Source organism: Protopterus annectens, chromosome 2.part0, assembly GCF_019279795.1.
Source record: "Protopterus annectens isolate FY-2018-M chromosome 2.part0, PAN1.0, whole genome shotgun sequence".
NCBI classification, from domain to species: Eukaryota; Metazoa; Chordata; order Ceratodontiformes; family Protopteridae; genus Protopterus; species Protopterus annectens.
Genome location: NC_056728.1, coordinates 270,744,180 through 270,768,557, shown reverse-complemented (window position 1 = coordinate 270,768,557; position 24,378 = coordinate 270,744,180). Strand labels below are relative to the sequence as shown.

Below are 24,378 nucleotides of genomic sequence, written 5' to 3'. Positions count from 1 at the left end.
AAAAAGTCAGTTCACCAGACTCAGTAAACTTTGTAAAAGACAGTCAGATCTCATGACAGAGGCACAGGTAATGGAACAATTGTTCCTGGAAAGGGGATATGACAAAAAAATGGTAAGGGAGATAAAAGATCAAATACTTAAGGATATGGATAGGCCGTTATTGGAGAGGGGTGGCTGGAGATTTTACAATAATGGCAAGAAGAGATCAAGTTTCAAATTTCAAGAAAGGATGCAGTTCCTGACCACGTATACTAATGACAATAAGAAAATTATACAAATTATAGGACAGCATTGGCCGGTATTGACGGTGGATGAGAGAACAACAAAATTAGTAGGAGAAACTCCAAGATTTATTTATAGAAATAACAAAAATCTTAAAAGGTTGTTATGTAAGACACACAAGAAAGAGATGAATTTAGTTCCAGAACCTAACATCAAAGGAACTTTTGCATGCAATCAATGTAACATGTGTCAGTTTATTACAGGGGTTCAGGAGTTTATGCATCCAACTTTGAAATATGAGTTTAAACCTAGTTTCTATGCCTCATGTAATACTTGCAATGTCATCTATTTAGCAACATGTGAAAGCTGCACAGCATTCTATATAGGACTCACAAAGAGAGAATTCAGAAAGAGAATATACAATCACATATACGATATCAAGAAAAATAATGAAACTAATGCGCTGGCCAAGCACATAAAGCAATATGCATCACACAGCTTTAGGTTCAGGATATTACAAATAATTGAAAAGGATAGAAATGGAGGAGAAACAGTGAATATCCTTGAACAAAGGGAACTATACTGGATTCTAAGGATGAGAGCACACTATCCACCTGGTTTGAATCAGTATGTTCCTATGAGACCTATGTTAAGATAAGATCAGTAATGAAGGTTAGATAGGTTGGTTTGCATATTTTGGTCAGTGTAGATTATGTGTGATGATATACAGGAAATTCACTCATTTGTTTTTATGGGTTGATGTTATATATACATATTCTCCTATGGACTCTATGTTGTGATATTTAATGAATTATATCTACATTCACATTGTAGCATCAATGATACAATAAATTTAACATTTTGTATATATATCTTTCATACATTTCCTTATTTATTTATAAATATAGGTATTTATACATATATATACATATATATATCATATATTTTCATATATATCTATATAAGATATCTTGTCAATATTTTATATTGAATATATACATGTTTACAGGGCTATTGGCAATTGATTAGTTTATATTATCATATTTATATATTATGTTATTTCATACACTAGATGTGCTATAAGATATGATCTAATAGCCTAGAAGCAGTTTGCTGGATCCATAAAAAAGATCTACTTCTATGCATAATGGTCTAATGGTATATTCAGCAATAAATGTAGGAAATGACATGGAGCACTCAGCACTTTATGTAATAATAGTTATGTTGATATATGTAGTTGTCTATTTATTCATTCATATATTTATTCATATTTTTATCTATTTATTTGTTTATTGATTCATCTATATATTTATTAGTCTATATATCTATTGGTTTGTATATGGGCCAATATATACATGTCTGTCAGGTACTAATATACATTCATAAGACATAAAGTAAGAAGTTGAAGGGATAGAAGGCAATTTGGACCTGCCATTATATGTATCCTAGTAAGGAACAATATAGAGCACTATGCACTTTATTATAATAATATATCGTTTTTTATATATAAGTATCTATATATATATTTATTTGTTTATCCATTTATTGATTTATTTATTATTACTTTTTGTATCAATTGACAGACAAGAATTGATATATATATATATATTATTGGTTATGCAAAATATATGAGAAGTAGATAAATCAAAGTGTCAGTTAATGAGGCTTCTGACTTGGGATAAGGGCTAGCTATGCAAAGAAATACTTCGAGGTTTACTGATGCATACTTTTGCTAGACTGTTTTATTCTTTTTCTTTTCTTTTTGGTTTATATATGCTGTTTTATCTTATTGTTTATTGGTCTTATTTTATTGTATTCTATTGAATCTAATATGACTACATACTGTTGATTTATTTACTTATATACATCTGATATATAAGTATTTTATATATATGTATACTCTGATATACAATACTGCAGAACAGAGGAAAACTGATTTACTGGATTAAGTATAGATCCATTGTGACTTTAAGAGCTAGTTATACTGTTTGATAGAGACAGGTGTTTTTAATTAGCAAGGTAATTGCATTAATTAAGGGATGTAATATACTATTTAAACTGAGCTGCTTCAATGTATATTGAAATCTGATGAAGCGTATGATGAATACGTGAAAGCGCTCATTTCGTTGTTCTCTGTTTTTTGGAATAAAGAAGAAGTTTTGTTTTATCCTGGACTGATTTTCATTCTGTGAAAATAGTGACTGAAGTAGCCGTTTTGTTCTGGTTCACTTGTGTTCTACATTTGCATATTTTAAGTATGGTGTTTGTTGGGTTTTTAAACTTTGCAGGCTACCATGGCCCATACTCTTGGCCACTTACATTTACTGGCATAATTTTGGCTTTATGTTCTTTTTCCTAGATGAACATGACATGACAGCTTCTAGGTGTGTTGAAATACAAGTGTTGCATCTGAGCCATGTGTTTTCTGTAAATTAAAATGTTCCACTCAACCGTACTCTTAAGTTTGTTTTATATTGCAACTTTTTTTCTTCATCCTTTTCCCTTTGTACAGCTGCCAGTTATGTGCCTGGTCGTGGTGTTCCCTACTCCATCTTTTGCAGCCACTCTGCCATTACTGTTACTAGCTAGCTTTCCACATTTATTGGAATCAACTGTCACTCCCCTGATAAGGCAAATAAATGTATTTGCTGCTGGGAAGAGGATGAGCGTGGACTGATGTCCACCCATTACAAGAATCCTTCTATGTATGAATGTATGCTTTAGAAATCTGCTGCTGACATTCTTCTGTGAGAATCATAGGCAGCTGCATCCCTTGTTCTATCAGCAATTACTTACATAGGTCAATTTCCCCAGCATTTCTCTGCAGAAGAATCAAAAAGTACGGTTTTGTACCTACCATAAATGTAGATGTTCGAGTGTATACCCTGCTGCAGTCATCACACTTGGGTTATCCTGTCGTCAGGTGGTCCCGCAGTCGGCCGGAATTCCAAAGTCTTGGTCCGGCGTCGGTTGCTGTCGCTTCTTCCCTGACGTCAGTGCGCCAGGGGTATATATTGCAACCAACGCCATTTTCTTCAGTTTTTCTTGCCCCAGATGTCAGGTGCCCCCAAAAAGGTGGTCAGTAATTAGTACCAAATTGAGTAAATTTTGCACAAACCAAAATCCCTCCAGCTATAAGCAAATACATCAGGAAGGTATAGTAGAGATTTTAGCCAGTTAGTTCAGAGGGGATGGAGGGAGGGTAACCTGGACTGCAGCAGGGTGTACACTCGAACATCTACATTTATGGTAGGTACAAAACTGTACTATGTTCATCGTATTACCTTGCTGTAGTCATCACACTTGGGTTGAATCCCAAAGCTAAGGATGGGTGGAGGAATCATAGAGGGTTGGAGGAGGCTATCAGGCCCTGCAGAACTGCAGTGGCGAAGCCTGTCCTAGTCTTAGAGTAAAGTGGTAAGTGATAGTGTTTGGTAAAGGTGTGTACTGAACTCCAAGTTGCAGCTTCCAAAATCTCCTTGGTTGGAACCCCCCTGAGAAAAGCTGTAGATGTAGCTGTTGCCCTGGTAGAGTGGGGCCTAATGGTAGCACAAACTGGTTTTCCATGATGGGTATAGCAGAAACGTATGCAATGTCCTATCCATTTGGAAATGGTTTGTTTTGAAATAGCCTTCCCTTGTGAAGCTGTAGCATAGGATACAAAGAGCTGGTCAGATTTTCTGAAAGCCTTCGTTTTGTCCAAGTAGTAACAAAGTTGCCTGTGAATGTCCAAGGAATGCAGGAGTCTCTCACCTTTGTTCTGTGGATTTGGGAAGAAGGTGGGTAAGTGGATGGTTTGATTTAAAGCCACACTGGAAACCACCTTAGGCATAAAGGAAGGATTAGTTCATAGAGAAACTCTGTCTTGATGAAAAATGAGGAAAGGTTCCACTGCCATTAGTGCCTGCAGCTCTGAGACTCTTCTAGCTGAAGTTATTGCTAGCAGCAGGGCAGTCTTCTATGATAGGAACTGAAGATCTGCAGAAAAATCTGGTTCAAAGGGAGGTAGCGTTAGTTTTTCCAGAACAAAATTGAGGTCCCATGTTGGTTTAGGTGCTCTCCTGGGGGGTCTAAGGTTTTTTGCCCCTCTGAGGAACTGCCTTAGAAGTGGATGTGAAAATAAGGGTGGATCCATGTTGTAGTGGGCTGAAATAGCTGAAGCATGGATTTTAATGGAGGAGAAGGAAAGTCCTTTGTGCAACATCTCATTTAAGTACTGTAGAATGTGAGGCATGTGAGGCTGAAATGTGTCTTGGCCTTTAGCTTGGTTCCAGGCACAAAACCTTTTCCATTTGTCCGAATAAGCCTTCCTGGTGCTTGGCCTCCTAGCTTCCAGAATAACATCGATAACTGCTTGGGAAAGAGGAGCTGGCTGGATGCTTAGGTGATTTTCCATGCAGCCAGATATAAGGTTTTGAGTTGGCTGTGAAGAATCTTATTGTTTTGTTGTGTGAGCAAATGGGTAATTTGTGGTAAGATCCAAGGTGGGCCGTGGGCCATATTTCTCAATAGTGGGTACCAGTGCTGGCGTGGCCAGTCTGGGGCTATGAGAATCAGTCATGGTCTCTCCTTTTTGACTTTCAGAAGCACCTTTGTGAGGAGAGGCAATGGAGGGAAGGCATATGCTGTCAGGTTTTTCCAACTGAAAGAGAGTGCATCTACTTTCCAAGCTTGATGGTGAAGTGTCCTTGTACAAAATTTTGTTATTTGATAGTTTTGAGGACTGGCAAACAGGTCTATGTCTGGAAGGCCCCATTTTTGAGTTATCATTGTAAATACTTGTGGATCTAGTTTCCACTCGTGAGGATCCATGATGTTTCTGCTGAGGTCGTCTGCCAATGTGTTCTTCTTTCCTGGCAGGAATTGAGCTTGTAACTGAACTTGGTAAGCCAGAGCTGTGTTCCATAAGATCATTGCTTGCCTGCATAGAGGGTAGGAGTGAGTACCCCCTTGTTTGTTTATGTACCACATTACTGTGGTGTTGTCCGTCTTTATTGTAAGTTGTCCTGGATGTAATAGATCCCTGAAGGCTGTCAGAGCTTTCTGTACAGCTAGCATTTCTTTTTGATTGATGTGCAGATTCCTTTGATCTGCAGTCCATTTGCCTTGAACGCACTGTCCTGCCATGTTTGCCCCCCAGGCGTAGTCTGATGCATCTGTTGTGATAGTTTGCCTGGCTGGGGGCAAGGTGAACAGCTGACCCTTGTTGAGGTGACATGCCTGTGACCATCATAGAAACTCCTGTTTTAGGCAGGGAATGATAGATATCATTGTGTCCAAGCTGTGGCTGTGTTGAGACCATACGCTTTTTAGGTACCACTGTAATTTCCTCATATGCAGCTTTGCAAATGGTATTAGTAGTATGCAAGATGCCATGAAGCCCAAAGCCTGCAGAATTTTTCTTGCAGTTAATTGGGTCTTTGTTGCCATTGTTTTGAAATATTGAGTCAGCTGTAGTTGCTTGTATGGCGTCAGATAAGCCTTCTGGGCCGTTGTGTTCAAGCTGGCACCCAGGAATGTCATATTTTGTGAGGGTACTAGTTTTGACTTCTTTTCATTTACTGTGTACCCCAGGCAGTTTAGAAGATGTTTTACAAAAGCCAGATGATGTAAGAGAATGTCCTTGCTTTCTGCTTGGATGAGGCAGTCGTCCAGGTATGGGTATATTTGAATTCCTCTTTGTCTGCAGTATGCAATTACTGGTGTCAGGCATTTTGTGAAGACTCTGGGTGCAGTAGATAAGCCAAAGGGCAGTGCAGAGAATTGGTAATGGGTTGAACCTGCAATGAAATGGAGGTATCTTCTGCAACTTTGTCTGATAGGGACATGCAGGTATGCCTCCTTGAGGTCCAACGTTACTAGCCATGCCTCCTTGCCCAACATGGGAAGAAGCTGCTGTAGTGTTAGCATCTTGAATTTGGGTACTTGTAAGAACGTGTTTAAAATTGAAAGGTCCAGAATAGGTCTCCAGGAATTGTCCTTTCTGGGCACTAGAAAGAGTCTTGAGTAAAATCCGTGACCTTGCTCTCGAAGCTCTCATGTCCATGAGAGCTGTAATTTGCTTTTGTGCCTCTGCCCATTGATTTTGTGGCAGGTTTGGCATTCCTCTTTTCATTGGCAAGGTGTGAAAATGGAATCTGTATCCTTGTAAAATTATGTCTAGGACCCATTTGTCCTTTGTGACAATGTGCTAGTTGTCTGAAAAAAGTGCGAGTTTTCCTCCCAAGGGAGCTGTCAAGAGAGAGTTGCTTGGCCGGATGAGATGCAAGTCATTGAGTTTGCCTCCTGGTAGATTGGGACCTGTCTTCTCCTCCCTTCTGTGTTGTAGTGCCCCATTGGCGAGGTTTGTACTGGGCTTGTGGTTGTCCTCTGCCTCTTGGGCATCTGTATTTACCCCTCTGTGGTCTGTCAGTAGCTGGAAAGGACCAATTTTTTTGTTGGCCAGTTTCTGCTGAAGCGAGGGGGCTGTACCTGTAGGAAATATTTGACTGTCTGCATAGATTTTGCCTTATCCTCCATTTTCTTTAAGACTTCTTCTGCTTTAACTCCAAAAAGAACATCCTGCTGTAAGGGAGCATCTAGAAGCTTTGCTTTTACATGATCAGGCCGAATTTGTTCCTTTAACCAAGCATGCCTATGTATAACAGACCCAGTGACAGCTGCTCTGCAGGAGGCCTCCAGAGAATCAAACCCCACATTGTAAGGTGTGTTTGCCCACCTGTTCAGTTGCATGCAACAGATCCTGCATTTCTTTCAATTCGGATTGTTGAGGGAGAGTGGTGATTCTTTGCTTTAACTGAGAGATTAGAAATTGCTGATACTTAAGCATGTGAAATTGGCAATTTAGTGCCCTCATAGCTAGAGTGGCTGAGGTGTAAACCTTTTCCCCCACCTGTCTAGCGCTCTGGAATCCCTTTCAGAAGGTACAGGATTTTTAGCCATAGAAGCCTTAGCCCCTTTGGGACCCTGGGAGATTGTCTCTGGGTCAGCAACAGGACTTTTGTAAAGAAATTTGTGGGAATCAGGCACTCTGTAGTATCTGTCAGGCTTGGCTGGAGCAGGAGGTAGAGAGTCTGGGTTCAAACTGGATTCTAAGTAAACATCATCCACAATGTCTAATACAGGTGGGATGGCAAGTGGTCTGTGCTGGGGGAGTAAAAGAAACTCTCTGAGCCCTTTCTTCGAGTCAGAGTAGTCCTGACCTTCCCATTGGAAATGTTCCCTCATAGTGTGTAAAGTTTCCCCAAAGGAGTAGTCTTCAGGAGGAGAAGCTGAGGGAATGGAATCCTCAGCATCAGAATCTTCATAAGGGGAGAAGGAGTAATCTTGGTCTTCAGAGGAGGCTGAAGAAATGGACACTTGTTCAGAGGATGCATAATCTTCCTCTTGTCTAGGCCTTTTGTCAGGAGGAGGCTGGGAACCCCTGATTAAAGAAATCAAATCTTCAGCCATTTTGAGCATCTGTTTCTTAGGCATAGGGCCTTGAACAGGGGACTGAAGTGCAGTCCTTTTAGATTTAATAGGAGTCTTCATCTTAGGAAACGTTTTAATGGTGAGCGTCGTCGGTCTGAAGACGCCTTCAGAAACTGATGGTGTTTCTGCAGCACCAACATCTTTATCAGCAATGTCGTCGGTAGGGCCTGAACAAAATGGTTGCGTCGGCCTGGTACAGTCCGCTAAAAGTTCCGAAGCGGTCTCCGGTTCCAGATCTGCGGTAGTCAGGGGTTGCGATGGAGCCTCACTGAGGACCGGAGAACCGGAGACCGGACCAGCCGAGGCCTCGGAATCTGGCTTAGGCCTGGGCTGTCTGTCCTTATCCTTGCATTTTTTGTGCACGCCGGTAGTCGGTTGCTCCGACGGCATACTGTAATTAAATTTTCTACCGAAGTAGTGTCGTGCGAAATCAAAGCGTCTTTTAATAGTACGTTTATTAAACCTAGCACAAAAACGGCAACTAGTGACATCGTGGTCTGGGCCTAGGCAAGGTATGCAATAAGAATGAAAATCCTTATGAGGTATTTGCTTCCCACAAAAAATACAATCGTTAACTTTTTCTGACATTGGTCTGAGGCAAGAAAAGTTTCCCCAACGGGGTACTTAGCTTTATAGAAGACTTCGGTCTAAAATTCAAATTCGAAAATCTCAGGAGTCTGCCGACCGGCACCTGCGAACTGCTTCTGCTTCGGACACCGTGCAGCAAGAAAGACTGAAGAAAATGGCATCTGTTGCAATATATATACCCCTGGCGCACTGACGTCAGGGAAGAAGCAACAGCAACCGACGCCGGACCAAGACTTTGGAATTCCGGCCGACTGCGGGACCGCCTGACGATAGGATAACCCAAGTGTGATGACTGCAGCAGGGTAACACGATGAACATCAGGGTCATGGCTGTTGATATTATCTTCAGTGCAGTGCCACTGGTCATACTCTAGCCACTAGTCTCAGATGCAAGGGCCCTCTCTACAAGCTTGGTTTTCTATCAGAGCTGTATTTGAAAATATGAGGATCATAGTCAAACACACTGTTGTTAAAGTGCACTGAAATGTTCACATGCACCTCTGTGTGTATTTTGGCCACTGATCCTGCAGGAAGAAAGGCTGTACTTCAGAAAAAAGACAGACACTTCTCCTTCAGCATATGGTTTAAAATGTCATTGTAAGTCTGCATTTGTTCTTGGGATTGCAGTTTTATTGTTTCAAGTGCAAAAGAAATATTTAAAATTAGTAAGTTTTGGGGGTTGTAGTGTCTGTGATTTGAAGGCCTAAACTCTTTCCTAACATGACTTGTTTGAAGCAAATTTCCTAATATTGTCAATGTAACAGGCTTAAGGGTGGGATCTACAGATAATGTTTAAAATGACATCCATGTGTATAGTATGCACACGCTGTTGCTTTTCTGTAGTCTATACACTGTGGACCATACATCACTGCTTGTAGTGATACCCTTCGACAGCAGAAAAGTACAGTTTGCCATATGTTGATATTGTTTTTGGTTTTCATTATAATTTGCTTAAGAAAAGGAGATTTGATTTCTACTTACAGAATAGAAAATATTAAAAGTTTACTAGCCACCTTTGTGGTTTAGATTGATGGGTCACACTAGGCCGACTGACTCATTTGTCAATGTCTGTTACGCTAAGACATATCGAATCCCAGTTCATCACCGTAGAGAAATGAGAGAATCAGACTTATGCCTCTTGCAGAACCCATTTTTAAGCCTGTTACAAAGATGTGATGAGGGGAGTCAATTATTAGGGGTAGCATTAGTTGAGGTTGATAATGAGGTCTACTCCATCTGTGACCCAGACAACTTTGGACAGTAGAAGAGCCTTCTGGAAAAGGGTAAAAGTGAGTGGCTGATGGTAGGTTGCCTGTCTCAGGGGAGGATTTGTGCAGATTCCACTGCAGGAGTGATGTAGTGGCTCAGATCTCAGAGGTGTGCTCCATGTGAAGGGGTAGACTGCGAGTCATGAGTCAGCCAAGGTGAGCATCTCTCTTGCTGTCTTTCTCTGCATCTCCTAAGGCACATCTGGTGTGTAGAAGCACATACTTTCAGACAGCCTAGCATTGCAGACATTGTACTGTACCTGCAGGTCAACATGGGAATGATAAGGAGCAAAAGAAATGTTATTGATTGTGCACAGGATGACAGCCCACAATTCCTGATACACATCTCCAGAGTCTCTGGATGGTATGTATGTTTTAGGCAGGTAGTTAAGTGACTCAGTAGGTGACAGGGTCTTGATGGTCAGCAGTGAACTGGGAGGACAAAAGGAGTGTTACAAAGTTTCAGACTGAATACCCAGTAAGACACTGATTTAATCTGGAAATCCTATACCCTGTGTTTTGCACTTAGATGGAGAGGTTGTATAATTATTATAAAATCATATTCTCTGGTTTGTTTTGTAGTGTGAAAGTTGTTTCTAATTAGTGATTCACAGACATGTCAGAATGAGAAGTATATATGCATGGATTCTACTTACCCTTCAGTTGCAGGTGATGACTGTGCTACAGCTGTCACTTGCATTACTGCTGTGTTTTTCTTTTTGAGTACATACTTTTTAAGGTCCTGCTGAGAAACCATTTTGTTTTCACCATGACTTTGCTTCTGTGCCTTTTTTCTGATAATTAATGTAGTGAAAAGAAATGTGCTGTCCTGCTCGTATTTGCTTGTAGATATTTGTGGTTTTAATGTGAAATGTATAATCCATTACTTCTCATTATTTTCTCAGGTACAGACTGAATTGCTTTAGACTATGCCTTTCCAAGTGTTTGAAGGCTGGCAAAGAGCAACCACTGTCACTAAAATACCAAGTTACCCTTTGCACAACATGATTTTGATTTAAGACTCTGTAGCTTTGTGTTTGTTGGGTTCTTTTTTTGTGAAGCAGCATTAGTCCCTCACTTTATCAAAGCTAGTTTGTGGTATTTTCTGTTTATTCTCTGTCCCCAGATGCTGACATTACTGTTCTTGACCTTTCCAGCAAACTGTCCCATCAGCCTGTGCTGCTGTTCCTGAGGGATCCATATGTCTTGCCTGCAGCCAACGGTAATCAAACCTGTCATCTGTTAACAGCTCTTTACTGATCTGACCCTTCACAACATAAACCACATTGTTGCATATACAGGGCTTAGAGACTGTCAAGGTTTGAGTGTCTAACATTCTGTCACTATGCCAGTCATTTTCAATAAAACTGTAGGATGTTTTTATAGGCACCAGCATTCAGATTCCTGCATTCACCACTTGCTTATTGTTTGACAAGTTATTGACTGTTTAGTTAAAATGTCATATCTGCAGCTGCATTCCAAGTAAAATTTTAAAGGAGACTTCCAGTAGAAGCTTTATTTCTCTCTTCATTTTTTTTATCACATTATTTATTTATTCATTCATTCATTTCCATATGCATTTATTTATGTAGCTGTCTTTCAACAGCCCCTCTGATCATTTGCCTTGCTTACTTGAGCTCCCCTGGTCCTTATGATCAAAAGATCCAGCTTATCCACCAGACCAAGGGACCACTTCCTGGACAGGAATAAACCAGGAGTTGCGAACTCATGATCATGATGTTGGGAATTAGAGAATACCTCCGGTACAGCACCATGCTGAGCAACCACTTGAAGATTTTTGTATGTCTTACATACCCAGACCTTAGATGGCTAACCTGGACACTGCCATAGCAGGGCCTGCAATACCAGGGTACAGCTGCATACTTCTGTGCATCTGGCCAAATTAGTTTATGTATGCTGCCCATAGCAGGTTAAGTACTGTTCCTGGTGTTCAGCTTACAAGCCTGCACCCCTCTGGTCTGACAGGTGATGGTTGGACTCCAGGATCTTCCACCTCCCTGTCTGCCAGATAGAAGAGAAGCCTGCAACCCTCTGGTGTGACAGGTGATGGTTGGGCTCCAGGATCTTCCACCTCCCTGTCTGCCAGATAGAAGAGTCCATCTAAGCTGTTGACTATTCAGGTAACTAGGCTTACTAATTGTATGTTTATCAGCTAGGCAACAATCAGGATTTGTTATATGTATGCCACGGAGCTGGTAGTTCAGATACTGTTATTTATCTATCCATTCCTGCAGACATAGAGATGAAATACACAGAGCACATACACACTGGGCAAACTTTATAATGTTGCTTATATTCTCTTGTATTATGTTAGTTGCTTAATGTGTCTTTTCTAGAACTGTGAAGGTGCTTGATTTAGGGACACAGATTTCATTGTGAATAATGAATGTTGTATCTGTGCCTACATGGTACGCTGAAGTAAATGAAATGTTTGCATAATTCATAGCAGCAGCAAAACTGTAAGCAGTTCAGCAAAACAACATGTGATGGGAAAACAGCACAACAAAGTAGCACAGAACTGTTCTGCTTTGATGTTATCATCATACACCAAAAATAAAGTATCTAGTTACCTCTGGTCTCTTTAGACATATTGTGTTATGTCACATTATATTACATTGTATTATATTATATTACATTACATTATGTTATATATATCATATGGTAAAGAAGCATCCGTTTGTGGTTTTATTGTAGGGACAGCTGTTTTTGTCATAGTAGTGCCTCACAATGCTTGGGTCTCCAGCTTGGTTCCCAATTCCTGTGCCTTCGCTGTGGAATCTGTATGTCCTGTGTGTGTCTGCTTGGGGTTTTCCAGGGTGCCCCAGTTTCTTCCTACATCCCAGTGACATACCATGGTAAATCACTGCTTCTCCAAATTGCCCATAGGAGTGAGAACAAGTGGGTGTGGGTGTGCACGTATGTGTGTGCATCCTGCAATAGACTGGTGCCCTTTCCAAGATTATTTTCTCTGTCTTACATCTGTTATGTGCCAGGAGGGATTCCAACTCCCGTGTGAAACAGAACTGCATAAATCATATATCAAAGAATGAATACTTGAATGAGTTGGTAAACTTGTCAAAAATGTTCCTTCTCCTTTATAATATGAAGCACTGCTTGTATTGTAAGATCAGGAGCTAATTCTAATTTTGTCTACATTGACTACCATATGATCACTTGGAGTCTGATGCTGCGACACCCCCTGTCCCCAACCTGAGCCCACTGCATTCTAAACAAAATTTTAAAGGAGACTCCAAGTAGAAGCGTTTTTTATTTGCATTATATGTTTATTTTTTTATCATTTTTGTTGTCCCTCAGCAGCAGTCTGACCATCTGTCAAAGAATAATAGGAGATTTTATTGGGGATAGTGGAAGTGTAGATCCCATCTGTATGCTATTAGAAAATTGTGAAATTGTCAGGCCTATTTAAGCTACTTTTAAGACAATTTAGAGCTGCAACTTAACTAAGAAGTGTGATTTGTTCTGTAGCTTAAATATGCCCTGCAAATGTGTTGGATTTGTGTGTTAATTTTGATGGGTAATTTTTTTTTTCTTTTGTTTAGAAAGATATGTTTTCTTATTGCTAGGTTAAGCAACAGCTTTTTACAATCTGTTAACTTGCCACTTTCCATTTGATGAGACTTTAACTGCAGTGAGTTATATTGGCACCCACAGAAATAGAACTTTGTATTTTGAAGGTATCTCTGTTTTTTCCAGCACAGTTTGTATGACTGGTTTCTCAAACTTTGCTACCCCACCACACAATATACCATAGCTATGTAATTACCAGGAGTGTTTTTCTAAATCTGTTTTCACTCGCCATTGGAGGGGGGTTCCCTTCACCTTATGATATTGCAGTCTCTACTCTGCACCCTTGATATTTCTACAAAGTCCAAAGTTGCACTAAATCTGAGGAGGGAAATTGTATTTCCATTCTTTGACTTAGTGCTACTTTGGAGGTGGTATGTTAGTGTCATTGATGTTGAGGCCAGAGCCACCAGTCCAGGGATGCAGAGAGCACAGCCCCATGTAAAACCCTTCCAAAATAGTTCAGGTTTGAGCTTTTTTGTTGTCAAATATAGTGGGACAATGTAACCAAGGAACTAGACAAAACAAATTTCGTTTTTGGTGAATCAAAGTAATACTGGTTTTCCTGTTTTTATTTTATAATTGTGTAAACTTTGATTTTAAAAAAAAACTTGCTATCCTCGAAACTCTTTAGGGGATAATTGCTTTTGGTATAGTTAATATAATGAAGTTTGTTTGTTTCTTTCTTTCTTTCGGCTTTTCCCGGTTAGGGGTCGCCACAGCGGAACTCCGGTCCGCTAATGATTGGCAGTAGATTTTGACGTGCTGGCTTGCCGGGCCTAATGCACAACCTTCAACAAAGGATCGCCCATTCACTCATGTCGCCACACAGAAGACGCTCTAACTGAGAATCGAACGGGCAACATCTAACTGTGAGACGACAACACTACCGCAGCACCACCACCGCAGTATATAGTTAATATAATGAAGTAAGTATCCTAAAACATAAAAAGAGGAATGAAAACCTTAACCCAGGGCTAAGACATCATGCTAGTTATTAGCATGACATCTTGCTTTCCTTGCTGTCAAAAAAATAACAGTTTTGGTTAATCAGCCCATTGTCTGTTAGTGTGTTAAGGATCTCTGATATCAGCTGCTCATAATCAGAGAAGTTAATGCCAGTGCTTAGCCCTTATGTCTATTCATTAAACTAGAAATCATCATAGGGAGCAGATATCTTGAGCTTCAGGAACATATCTTGCTTGTTATGCTAAAACAAAATACTAGCAGAACACCAGGGAACTCTGTCAGTGTTAACAGTCACTGCTCAAAGCAATAACACATATTATTTGCCCTTTTTTAATAGGGGTTAGGGTAACATGGTAGGGTTTAGTAACATGCAGTTATTTGCTGTTGGCAGGAGACCCGATATCATTGCCGACCAGTGAGGTATACACAGTCAGAAAGTGGATGCTCTTCATGTTTCACTGTTGCAGTCATTACATTTGGGTAATCTGCTGGCAGGTTGCCCTCAGTCAGCCTGATTAACAAAGTATTGGGTACTGCATTGGTTGCTGTCCCTTCTTCCATGACAGCAGGTCATCAGGGGTATAAAACATACAGCCGACGCCATTTTCATCTGTCTTTCTTGCCGTGCTGTGCCCGAAGCAGAAGCAGTTCGCAAGTGCTAGTCGGCCAACTCCTGAAATTTTCGTTTTCGAGTTTCAGAACCAAAGTCTTAAGTACCCCGTTGGGAAAACATTTTCTTGCTCCTTACCGATGTCAGTAAAAGTTAATAATTGTATTACTTTTGGAAGCAAATACCTCATAAGGATTTTCATTTGTACTGTATTCCTTGCCTAGACCCTGACCACAATGTGTGTTGCTGTCGGTTTTGTGCTAAATTTAATCAACGCACTATTAAGCGTTGGTATATTTTTGCATCTAAATATTTTGGCTCAAGATTTAACTATCCAGAAATGTTGTCAGTTAGCAATCCGACTTCTGGAAACACAAAAAACACAAAGAAAAAGACAGAGACAGACCGTTGAGGTCCAAAACCGACGACGAAGCTTGTCCTAAGCCAGTCGCCAGTTCGCCGGTACTCAGTGAAGCGCTTTCGCAGCCCCTGATACCCACTACTTTTGATTCGCAGGCCTCTACTGAGAGCCATTCAGAGTCTGGTATGCCGCAAGACACTTTAAGTATTGAACCCGCGGATGTCTCTACCTTAGATGGGTCCGGAGCCGCTGATCAGGCACCGGCTTCTGAGGGTGTTTTCAGGCCTAAAGATTTGTATATTAAACCAACGCCATCTTCAAAACCTAGGCCGTAATCAACTTCTATGTCTAAAAAAACGACGCTTCGGCCACGTGCACAGGCCCCTATGCCTAAAAAACAAATGATCAAAGTGGCTGAGGATTTAATTACCTTGATCAGGGGTTCCCATCCCCCTCCTGCTAAGAGGCCTAGGCAAGGCCCTGATTATGAATCATCAGATCGGGTTTCTGTTTCTTCTGATCAGGAATTATCTTTTCCACCTTATGAGGACTCTAATGCAGAAGAATCCATACCTTCTGCTTCTCCGCCTGAGGACTTTTCTTTTGGAGAAACTTTGCATACCTTAAGGGAACACATACTTCTACGACATCTGGCATTTGTAAAAAGGCTTCTATCTTGCCTAGGGTACACCATAAGTGAAAATAAATCACAACTGGTACCCTTTCAAATAATTACATTCCTGGGTGCAAGCTTGAATACAACTGCCCAGATGATTTACCTCACGCCAGAAAAACAAATTCAATTGATGACTTACTTCAAACAAGTGGCCACAAAAACCCAGCTATCTGCAAGACAAATTCTGCAGGCCTTGGGGTTCCTGGCTTCCTGCATTCAACTAATTCCATACGCAAGACTGCATATGAGGACACTTCAGTGGTACCTAAAAAGCTTATGGAGTCAACATTGTCACAGCCTGGAAACAATGATTCCTATCATTCCTTGCCTACAGCAAGAGTTCCTGTGATGGGCAGAGGCCTGTCACCAAAACAATGGACTCATTCATTCCACCCGCTGCCACCCAAACCCTGACTACAGATGCATCAGATTATGCTTCGGGGGCGCATCTGGCAGGGAGATGCATTCAGGGCAAATGGAGCCCAAATCAAATGCATCTGCATATCAATCAGAAAGAGATGCTAGCTGTACAGAATGTTCTGACAGCCTTCAGGGACTATCTTCATCCAGGGCAACTATTGATAAAGATGGACAACACCACAGTCATGTGGTACATAAACAAGCAGGGGAGTACCCATTACTACCCCCTTTGCAGACTAGCCATAGCTTTGTTGAACATGGCCTTGACTTACCAAATAAATCTACAAGCTCAATTCCTGCCAGGAAAGCAAAATACTCTGGCAGGCAAACTAAGCAGAAATCTTATGGACCCACATGAATGGAAACTGGATCTACAAATCTTCAGCATGTTGACACGCAAATGGGGGAGCCCAGAGATAGATCTCTTTGCCTCAACCCAAAACTATCAGTTGGACAAATTCTGCACAAGAATTCATCACAAAAAAGCTTGGAAAGTGGATGCTCTATCCTTCAGCTGGAAAAACCTATCAGTTTATGCCTTTCCCCCTCTGCTCTCCGAGGTCTTACTGGAAGTCAGACAGGAAAAAACAAAAATGATTCTGATTGCTCCAGACTGGCCTCGCCAACACTGGTACCTGGTCCTACACAACATGTCACACCTTCCTCCATCGTACCTGCCTCAAACACCTTATCTACTGTCTCAGCAGATCTATCAAATTCTGCACACTCAGCTCCAAACTCTGAATCTTGCAGCATGGCTAATCAACTAATTGCACCAGTTACATCTCTCAGCAAACTTGTGATGGATGTCATTTTGGAGGCTAGAAGGCCTAGTACTAGAAAATCTTATGTTGATAAATGGAAAAGCTTCTGTGCCTGGAACCAAGCACAAGGAAAAACACAGCAATGCCCAATATTCCTCAGATTCTGCAATACTTAACTGAGATGCCTAACAAGGGCCTATCCTTTTCTTCAATAAAAATCCATGCCTCTGCCATTTCAGCTCATTACAACACAGAGCCTCTCCCCTCTTTTCTCATCCCATGCTAAAGCAGTACCTCAGAGGGGCCAAGAATTTGAGACCTCCCAGGAGAGCACCAACCCCTGCATGGGATCTCACTTTTGTGTTGGAAAAACGCACCCTACCTCCTTTTGAACCAGCTGCTACTGCAGACATAAAATTTCTCTCTTGGAAGACCGCCTTTCTTTTAGCAGTCACTTCAGCTAGAAGGATTTCAGAACTACAGGCTCTCATGGCAGTGGAGCCTTTTATTATCTTTTACCTGGACAGGGTGGCCCTCAGGACCAATCCATCCTTTATGCCTAAAGTGGTATCTAGTGTGGCTCGTAATCAGACCATTCATCTGCCAACCTTTTTCCCAAATCCAAAGAACAAAGGTGAGCGGATTCTGCATTCATTGGATGTACACAGACAACTAAGATTCTAGTTAAACAGGACAAAATCTTTACGGAAATCTGAGCAATTACTGATGGTATTTGCTGCAGGGGCAGAGGGGAAGGCTATTTCAAAGCAAACGATTTCAAAATGGATAAGCCATTGTATTAGTTTCTGCTACATTCACCATGGTAAACCTGTCCCCAAGGGGATCAGATCCCATTCCACCAGGGCTGCATCTACTTCTGCAGCCTTTCTCAGAGGGGTTCCTACCAGAGACATATTCTAGAAGCTGCTACCTGGAGCTCAGTTTATACGTTCACCAAACATTACCATTTACCTCTCTTCTGTAAATCCAGAGCAGGCTTTGCCACTGCTGTCCTGCAGGGCCTTATGGCTGCTCCTAATGCTGTATAATTCCGTCCTCCCAACCATAGCTTTGGGATTCTACCCAAATGTAATGACTGCAACAGTGAAACATGAAGAACATAGTACAGTTGTGTACACTTACCATAAATGTAGATGTTCGAGTGTATTCACTGTTGCAGTCCTGGTTACCCTCCCGCCAGCCCCCTATTTTTCTCTTACTATACCTCTTCTTTCTTTTGCTATGTTCAAAAGCCTTTTTGATGTATTTGCTTTTATTTGGGGGTATACTTTTTGTATTCTAAATTACATGCTTATATTGCTCCCCATTTGGGGGGCACCTGACATCTGGGGAAGAAAAACTGATGAAAATGGTGTCGGCTGCAGGTTTTATACCCCTGATGACCTGACGTCATGGAAGAAGGGACAGCAACCGATGCAGGACCCAAAACTTTGTTAATTAGGCCAGCTGAGGGCAACCTGCCAGCAGATTACCCAAATGTAGTGACTGCAACAATGAATACACTCAAACATCTACATTTATGGTAAGTGTACACAACTGTACTTTATTTTGATGGGGGTGAGAAAATAGTCTGTATATCAAAACAGAGGAAAATAATAATATGGCTTGTTTGGAAGCAGCAATGGCTTTGTAAAAAGGCAAGCTAGATCTACCTAGGATATTATTTATTTCACTTGATTAATTCAGATATCTGAAGTGTACATGCTTATAAGGTGGTTATTCTTGGGGTATAATAGAAAGATATGTATAAAAGCAAGAGATGTTTACTTTGTCACAGTCAACATTTTGGCTTATAAGAAAGGGGCAGTATATGTATCTATGTGAGCAGCAAATTGCAATACATCACTATGGCTATTATTTCTTCCAGTCTGATCAGAGATGAACTTTACATATGTACAGATTTAGATAATGGTTTATCTTTGGGGTAAGGGTGAGGAGGCAGGCTGTAGGTGAAAGACATTGGATAAACTTGATCACTTGATTTCCAGTATGGCTCATCAGGAGCATTGCTTGTTTCTGAGAGCAACATATGGAAATTGCTGCAACCATTATTTATTTCACTTAGATTACAATCAGAGGTGTTCACAAATCTGAAAATAAACATCTTGGGCTGGGGAGGTGCCAAATGCAAAGACAACTTGCATTGCATTTGTTTTAAAACAGTTAAGCAATCAAGACTCTGGTTTTCTAGGAGGGGCAGTATGCTTCTGAGAACAATAATTAAGTAATTCATGTAAACGTTTTATTTTGATCAGAGTCAAACTTCAGAAGCATACACAGAAAGTGATAGTCTTAAGAGTTGGGGGGAAATGTATGTTGAGGCAGACAGTACATTTACATGAACGCAGTTAAAAAGTCATTAGTGTAGCTTGCTAGAGTGAAATGCACATATGTGTGAAAAACAAGTTAAAATATTTTACTGTAGGAGTTATTTTTCCCTTGATTACAGTTGGATATCTGAGGTGTACTTGGTCGAAATCTGGATATTTTGGGTATGGAGGGCAGTTTGTGTGAAAGCAAATAATTTAATTGATCTTTGTTAAATTGTCATAAATATGGCTTATCATGCAGGATCATTGTATGTGTCTAAGAGCAACAGCTATGTAGAAAAGCAAGAGACATTGGATTTACCTGATCACAGTTAAATGATTGTTTGTTTAGTTTGCAAGAGAGGCATGTGTCTGACAGCAGCAAATTAAAATATGCTACTGTAGCCTTTATTTTTACATTTTGCAGTCAAACGTTAGAGGTGTACACAGATAGAAAGCGTCTTACCTTGAGTAGAGAGAAGGCAGTCTGTGTTTGAAAGTGGCTAATAGTTACTTCCATTATTTACTTACTCTTTGTTGAGTAGATTAGTCCTGCTAGGCTAGTGACCTCTCTTCAGCAGGGGGCCGAGGTCGTGTTTATATTACAAGGAGAAATTTATCCAGGGAATCAGGGAACTTCCCCTAGTATTTGGAGCTGCTAGATGGTGCTGGAGGGCTCCTACAGCAGCAAGGAAGAGCCCTAAGGGAAGCAGCAGCATGGAGGATGAGTAGAGAAAAGCTGTGGAGAGTTTGGAGGTGGAAAGTGAGAATTTGGAGAAAATTTTGTTTGAAATGGAGCTTCAGAATATTGTTAAAGATTCCTGTGTGGTGGATGTTTCAAATGAGCAGCATTTAGCTGTCTCTGTGTAGAGGGAAGTAAGCGAGTCTGTTGAAGTGGTGCAAATAATAGCACTGGCTTCAGGAGGGCCTGCAGGTAATGTTCTGTTAAAAATAATTGAGCAGGATTATCCTAACAGTCCTACTTTTTTGCGGAGTGAGATGACAGATACCTTTTTCAGAAGTGCCAAGGATGGTAATGTTGGAAAAGAACCAGGTGATGTGGCAGCAGAGACTGCAGCAGTTAAAACTTATGCAGCAGTAAAAGAAAGTAAACCAGGAAAGCAGCAAGAAACTGAGAAGGTGTCTGGTTTTGTGACAGCAGGTAATGCAGTAACTAAACTATATGCATCAGTAACAGCAGACAAAAAAGGAGAGCAATAAACTGAAATAAAACTGTTTTTTAAAAGAGCAACAAATGTGAGAATAAAAAAAATGACACTGTGATAATGATATTATGTATGCGGCAATTTGGTAACTGTTCTGGGTTTTAAAGCTCAAGAAGTTTTTTTTTATACATGTTGAGACAAGAGACTTGTGACTTAACATTTGAAACTGAAAGACTGATGATGACATTTCTGGAACTGTCTAACAAAAAGATGGACATTTATCCATGGAACAGTTATTTGTTTTCTGGTAGTAACTTAAATGTTAAGCAGCATTACCTTGCAGTTTAGAAGTGATGAACTGGAAGATGATAAAAAAATGCATGCAGGATCTGTGTGAAGCAGTTGATAATACTGTAAATTTTAGAGATGAGAGAAATGTATGGAATGGAGGGCAGAGGTTATAAGCTATTTTTAAACGTGAAAAAAAACAAGTGTTATTTTTGTGGCTGTTCATAGAGGGGCATTAAGATATTCATGCCAACCTAAGTGATTTTTCTTTTCTGGGGACTTTTCTCATTTAATTAATGATTGTGACAAGGTACAATGTAACCAGTGAGGAGAGAAAGGGCATAAAGCAAAAAGGTGTGTGACTGAATACAGATTGTGTAAAAAAAAGGATACTTTTGGAAGGATTGTAACGAGAAAACAGTAAATGAAAAATACGTGGAAGGGGAAGGACAACGAGGCTGGAGGTGATGGCGAACTAGGTGAAGAACAAACTGTAGAAGAAGAAAAAAGCAGAGGAGAAAATGTGAAGGGAGAGTGCATGCAGGAAGAGTGGTCAACGGAAGGTAGTGATACTAATAATTTTTTGAAATTCTAGCCATTGACAAATCTGATTCTGAGAATCAAGAATTATTTGTACATAAATCAAAGAAAAAATATTCAATTCGGGAAAGAGTAAAAATAAGGAAACTATTTTTAAAATGTTTCCCCTAAACTTAAAAAGAAGGGAAAGCAACAATTTTCAGTACTTTTAGTAAATGAAACAGTATTATTAACACTGTAAGAAGGGTAAGGATACTGGAATGGTGTGCTAAATTTGCTGTGGATGTTGTTCTGTTAGAAGATGTAAGACTCATGACAAGTGAAGAAAGACTGCAAACAGAAAAAAAATGTGGAGTGGAAATATGTGGAACTTAGGAAGTGAACTTTGTTCTGGACTGGCTGTGTTATGTAAAAAAAAAAAGTAAAAACACTAGATGTCACATTGGGAAAGATAGGAAAGTTAACTGTTGTGGATGTGAGGTGGAGAGAATATGTTTATAGAATTATAGTATTTACATGCATATATAACTAGTAAGGCAAGAGAAAATCTGTTTAATCAAATGTTAGACTATGTGGTGGTGAATATGAAAATTATAATTCCCGAGGACTTTAATTGTGATTTCAGGGGAAAATGTAAAAAGAAAGGGAAAAATATGAAAGAAAAATGCAGGACATTATGAAATGTGGTATATTAGCTGTGTGGAACAACAGTTAGTGGACTTGTAGAACGGGCACTCTCATCTGGCTTTGTTTATTTTGTATTATCAGAAGCCTTGGAGGTAACAGATAATGATACAGTTGACACAGTTTTTTTCAGACCACTTAGCAGTTTTGATGGAGGTGATGTAGAAATGGAATATATTATAATAGGAAAGGACATAAAAGTCATAATTGAGAAATTATTGGATACAGTTGGAGAGTGGAAATTTGCGATTGTGGAAGAAGCATATAACCACAAAGGACTTCTATAAAACTGGTCTGAATGGTGGCTCGAATTTAAAAAGGAAGTGTAAAAAATTTTTTTTTTTCAGGACAGGATGATATAAGAAAGAAAGAGAACGTGAAGTATGGTAAATTGTTTACAAATGTATTGGAGTATTTGAAGAACAGTACTAGACACTATAGAAAAAATTAAGGCATTACCATTTAGGCATAGATATTATTTACAAGGGTGAAGGGAGGAGGTATCTGCATATCTGGGCAAAATAGTAAAAGACGATATTAGTAAAATGAGGGAAATTAAAAATATAAAAAGAGCAAAGTATGAAAGTAAAAAAAAAAAAAATCCAGAACGAGTTAAGGAAGAATTCAAAAAACAATTTACTATTAGTGAATTGCATGAGCTACTTAGGAAAGCAAATATCGATTCAGTATCATGCCCATAGGGTGTAGAACGGACAAGAAATTAATGGATAGGCAGAGAGTATACTTTGTAAATTTATTGAATGGAAGGCTTTGTTTATGAAGACTTATTTAGAGGGATATTAAAATTTATATGGAACAAAGATTACATTTTTATGAGAACAATACAGATGAGAGTGGAAGGAAAGCTGAGGGATGTTATTGAAGAAAGTATCTCAATAAAAAACACACTTGTTCACCATACTTGAACTTCACTATAATGTTAAGTTAAGCACTTTCAATCCACCAGAGCTTCATCAGAACTGGTGTGAACATAATTTCCTGTTCTAATTTAAAATAACCTTGATCAACAAAAGCTCTTAAAGTAACATTAAATTGAAGTTCAAGTGTGGTGTGTTTTTATTGAGGTTTTGGTTTGTTTTACATGGTTGAGGTATTGTTATTCATTTGGTATTGAAGAAAGTATATATGTTTTAAAACTGAAGGGATACCAATAATTGTTATTGGTTGAAAGAGACATAGTGGATGATGCAAGTAAAAGGGAGAATGTAAAACTTATGGTAAGTGATATTAGCAAAGCATTTTGTACAGTAGGGAATACGTATGGAAAAGGTAATAGAATTAGGAGTGGTTATGTTAGCATATCAGAATAATAGAGTGAGAGCGAATATGTTGCAAGACAATGATGTCCCATAAGTGGAATATTTGTATTGGTAATGAATGTGTTTGTAAGTGAAGTCGCTTATACAATGAAAGATATGTGATGTAAAAGGAGGTGATAATTCTAGTCGTTTTTAACATACACAGACAATACTGTTGTAGTTTCTAAGAACAAAATATGGATGAGGGAAGTGTTGGTTGTCTGAATGGATGTTTAAAGAAAATTAAAATGAACTTGAATAACGAAAAAGTAAGGGTTTGGATGACATGGTGAAAATTGAGGGTGTATGTTTCTCTATGAATGAAGTGTCTTTGCTAGGTATAAAATCTGAGAAAGTAATGCAGTTATGATGCAGTGGAAAGGTTTAATAAAAGAAAGGAAATAAATATGGCTTCTGCTAAGGACATATAGATTAGCATTCAGGAAAAAAAAGTTTATCTGGTGCATTCTGTACTAATGGGAACATAGCATATATGTCAAATGTTTATATGAGCCCAAAAAGATAGGAAAAGAAAATTATGCAATCGTTATTTACTTTCATATGAGGTTCAATATTAAACCCAGTGAAAAGTGGTGTGTTGTATGTGGGTAAAGATAAAAAGAGATTGGGGTTACTAAATGCAGTCGTTTGTTCCACTTCTCTAAACTTGTACACAGTATTAAAGTGAGTAAAGGAAAAGAATGAGAAATTAATAGTGAGGGGGTGGGAGGTTGGCATGTAATGCTTAAGGTGCTTACCTTAGAAACACAAGGTGCAGGGTTTGATTCTGACATGGGTTAATTGGCTAGGCTTAAAATGGGCCATAAGGTCACCTTGAACCTATGAATGTTTATAAGTACAAATCATTCTGCAAGATAAGAATAAGAAAAATAGAAAAAAATATGTAAATGAAGAAATTAAAAATTAACAAGAAAAAATACAAACAAGGAAAATAAAAATAAGGCTATAGAGAAAGATAGAAGGAGATGGTGTAATGCAGTGAAACAATATTAAATAAATCAATGGGAAAATTTGCTAGAAGAAGTGATAAAAGCCATTAAGCTAAGAAAAAAAGTGATGTACCGAAATAGTAAG

The 24,378-nt window shown here is 39.5% G+C and overlaps 1 protein-coding gene across 2 annotated transcripts in view; it reads left to right on the top strand.

Annotated features, from left to right (window-relative positions):
* The window catches only part of SNX24 (sorting nexin 24), a 1,571,570-nt gene that overhangs the window by 1,452,407 nt on the left and 94,785 nt on the right, over window positions 1-24,378 (top strand). For both annotated transcript variants that reach the window (XM_044060756.1, XM_044060757.1), the window contains one exon: window positions 10,708-10,772. In XM_044060756.1, coding sequence (XP_043916691.1) covers window positions 10,708-10,772 — 65 coding nt within the window. The remainder of the gene's footprint in view (window positions 1-10,707; window positions 10,773-24,378) is intronic.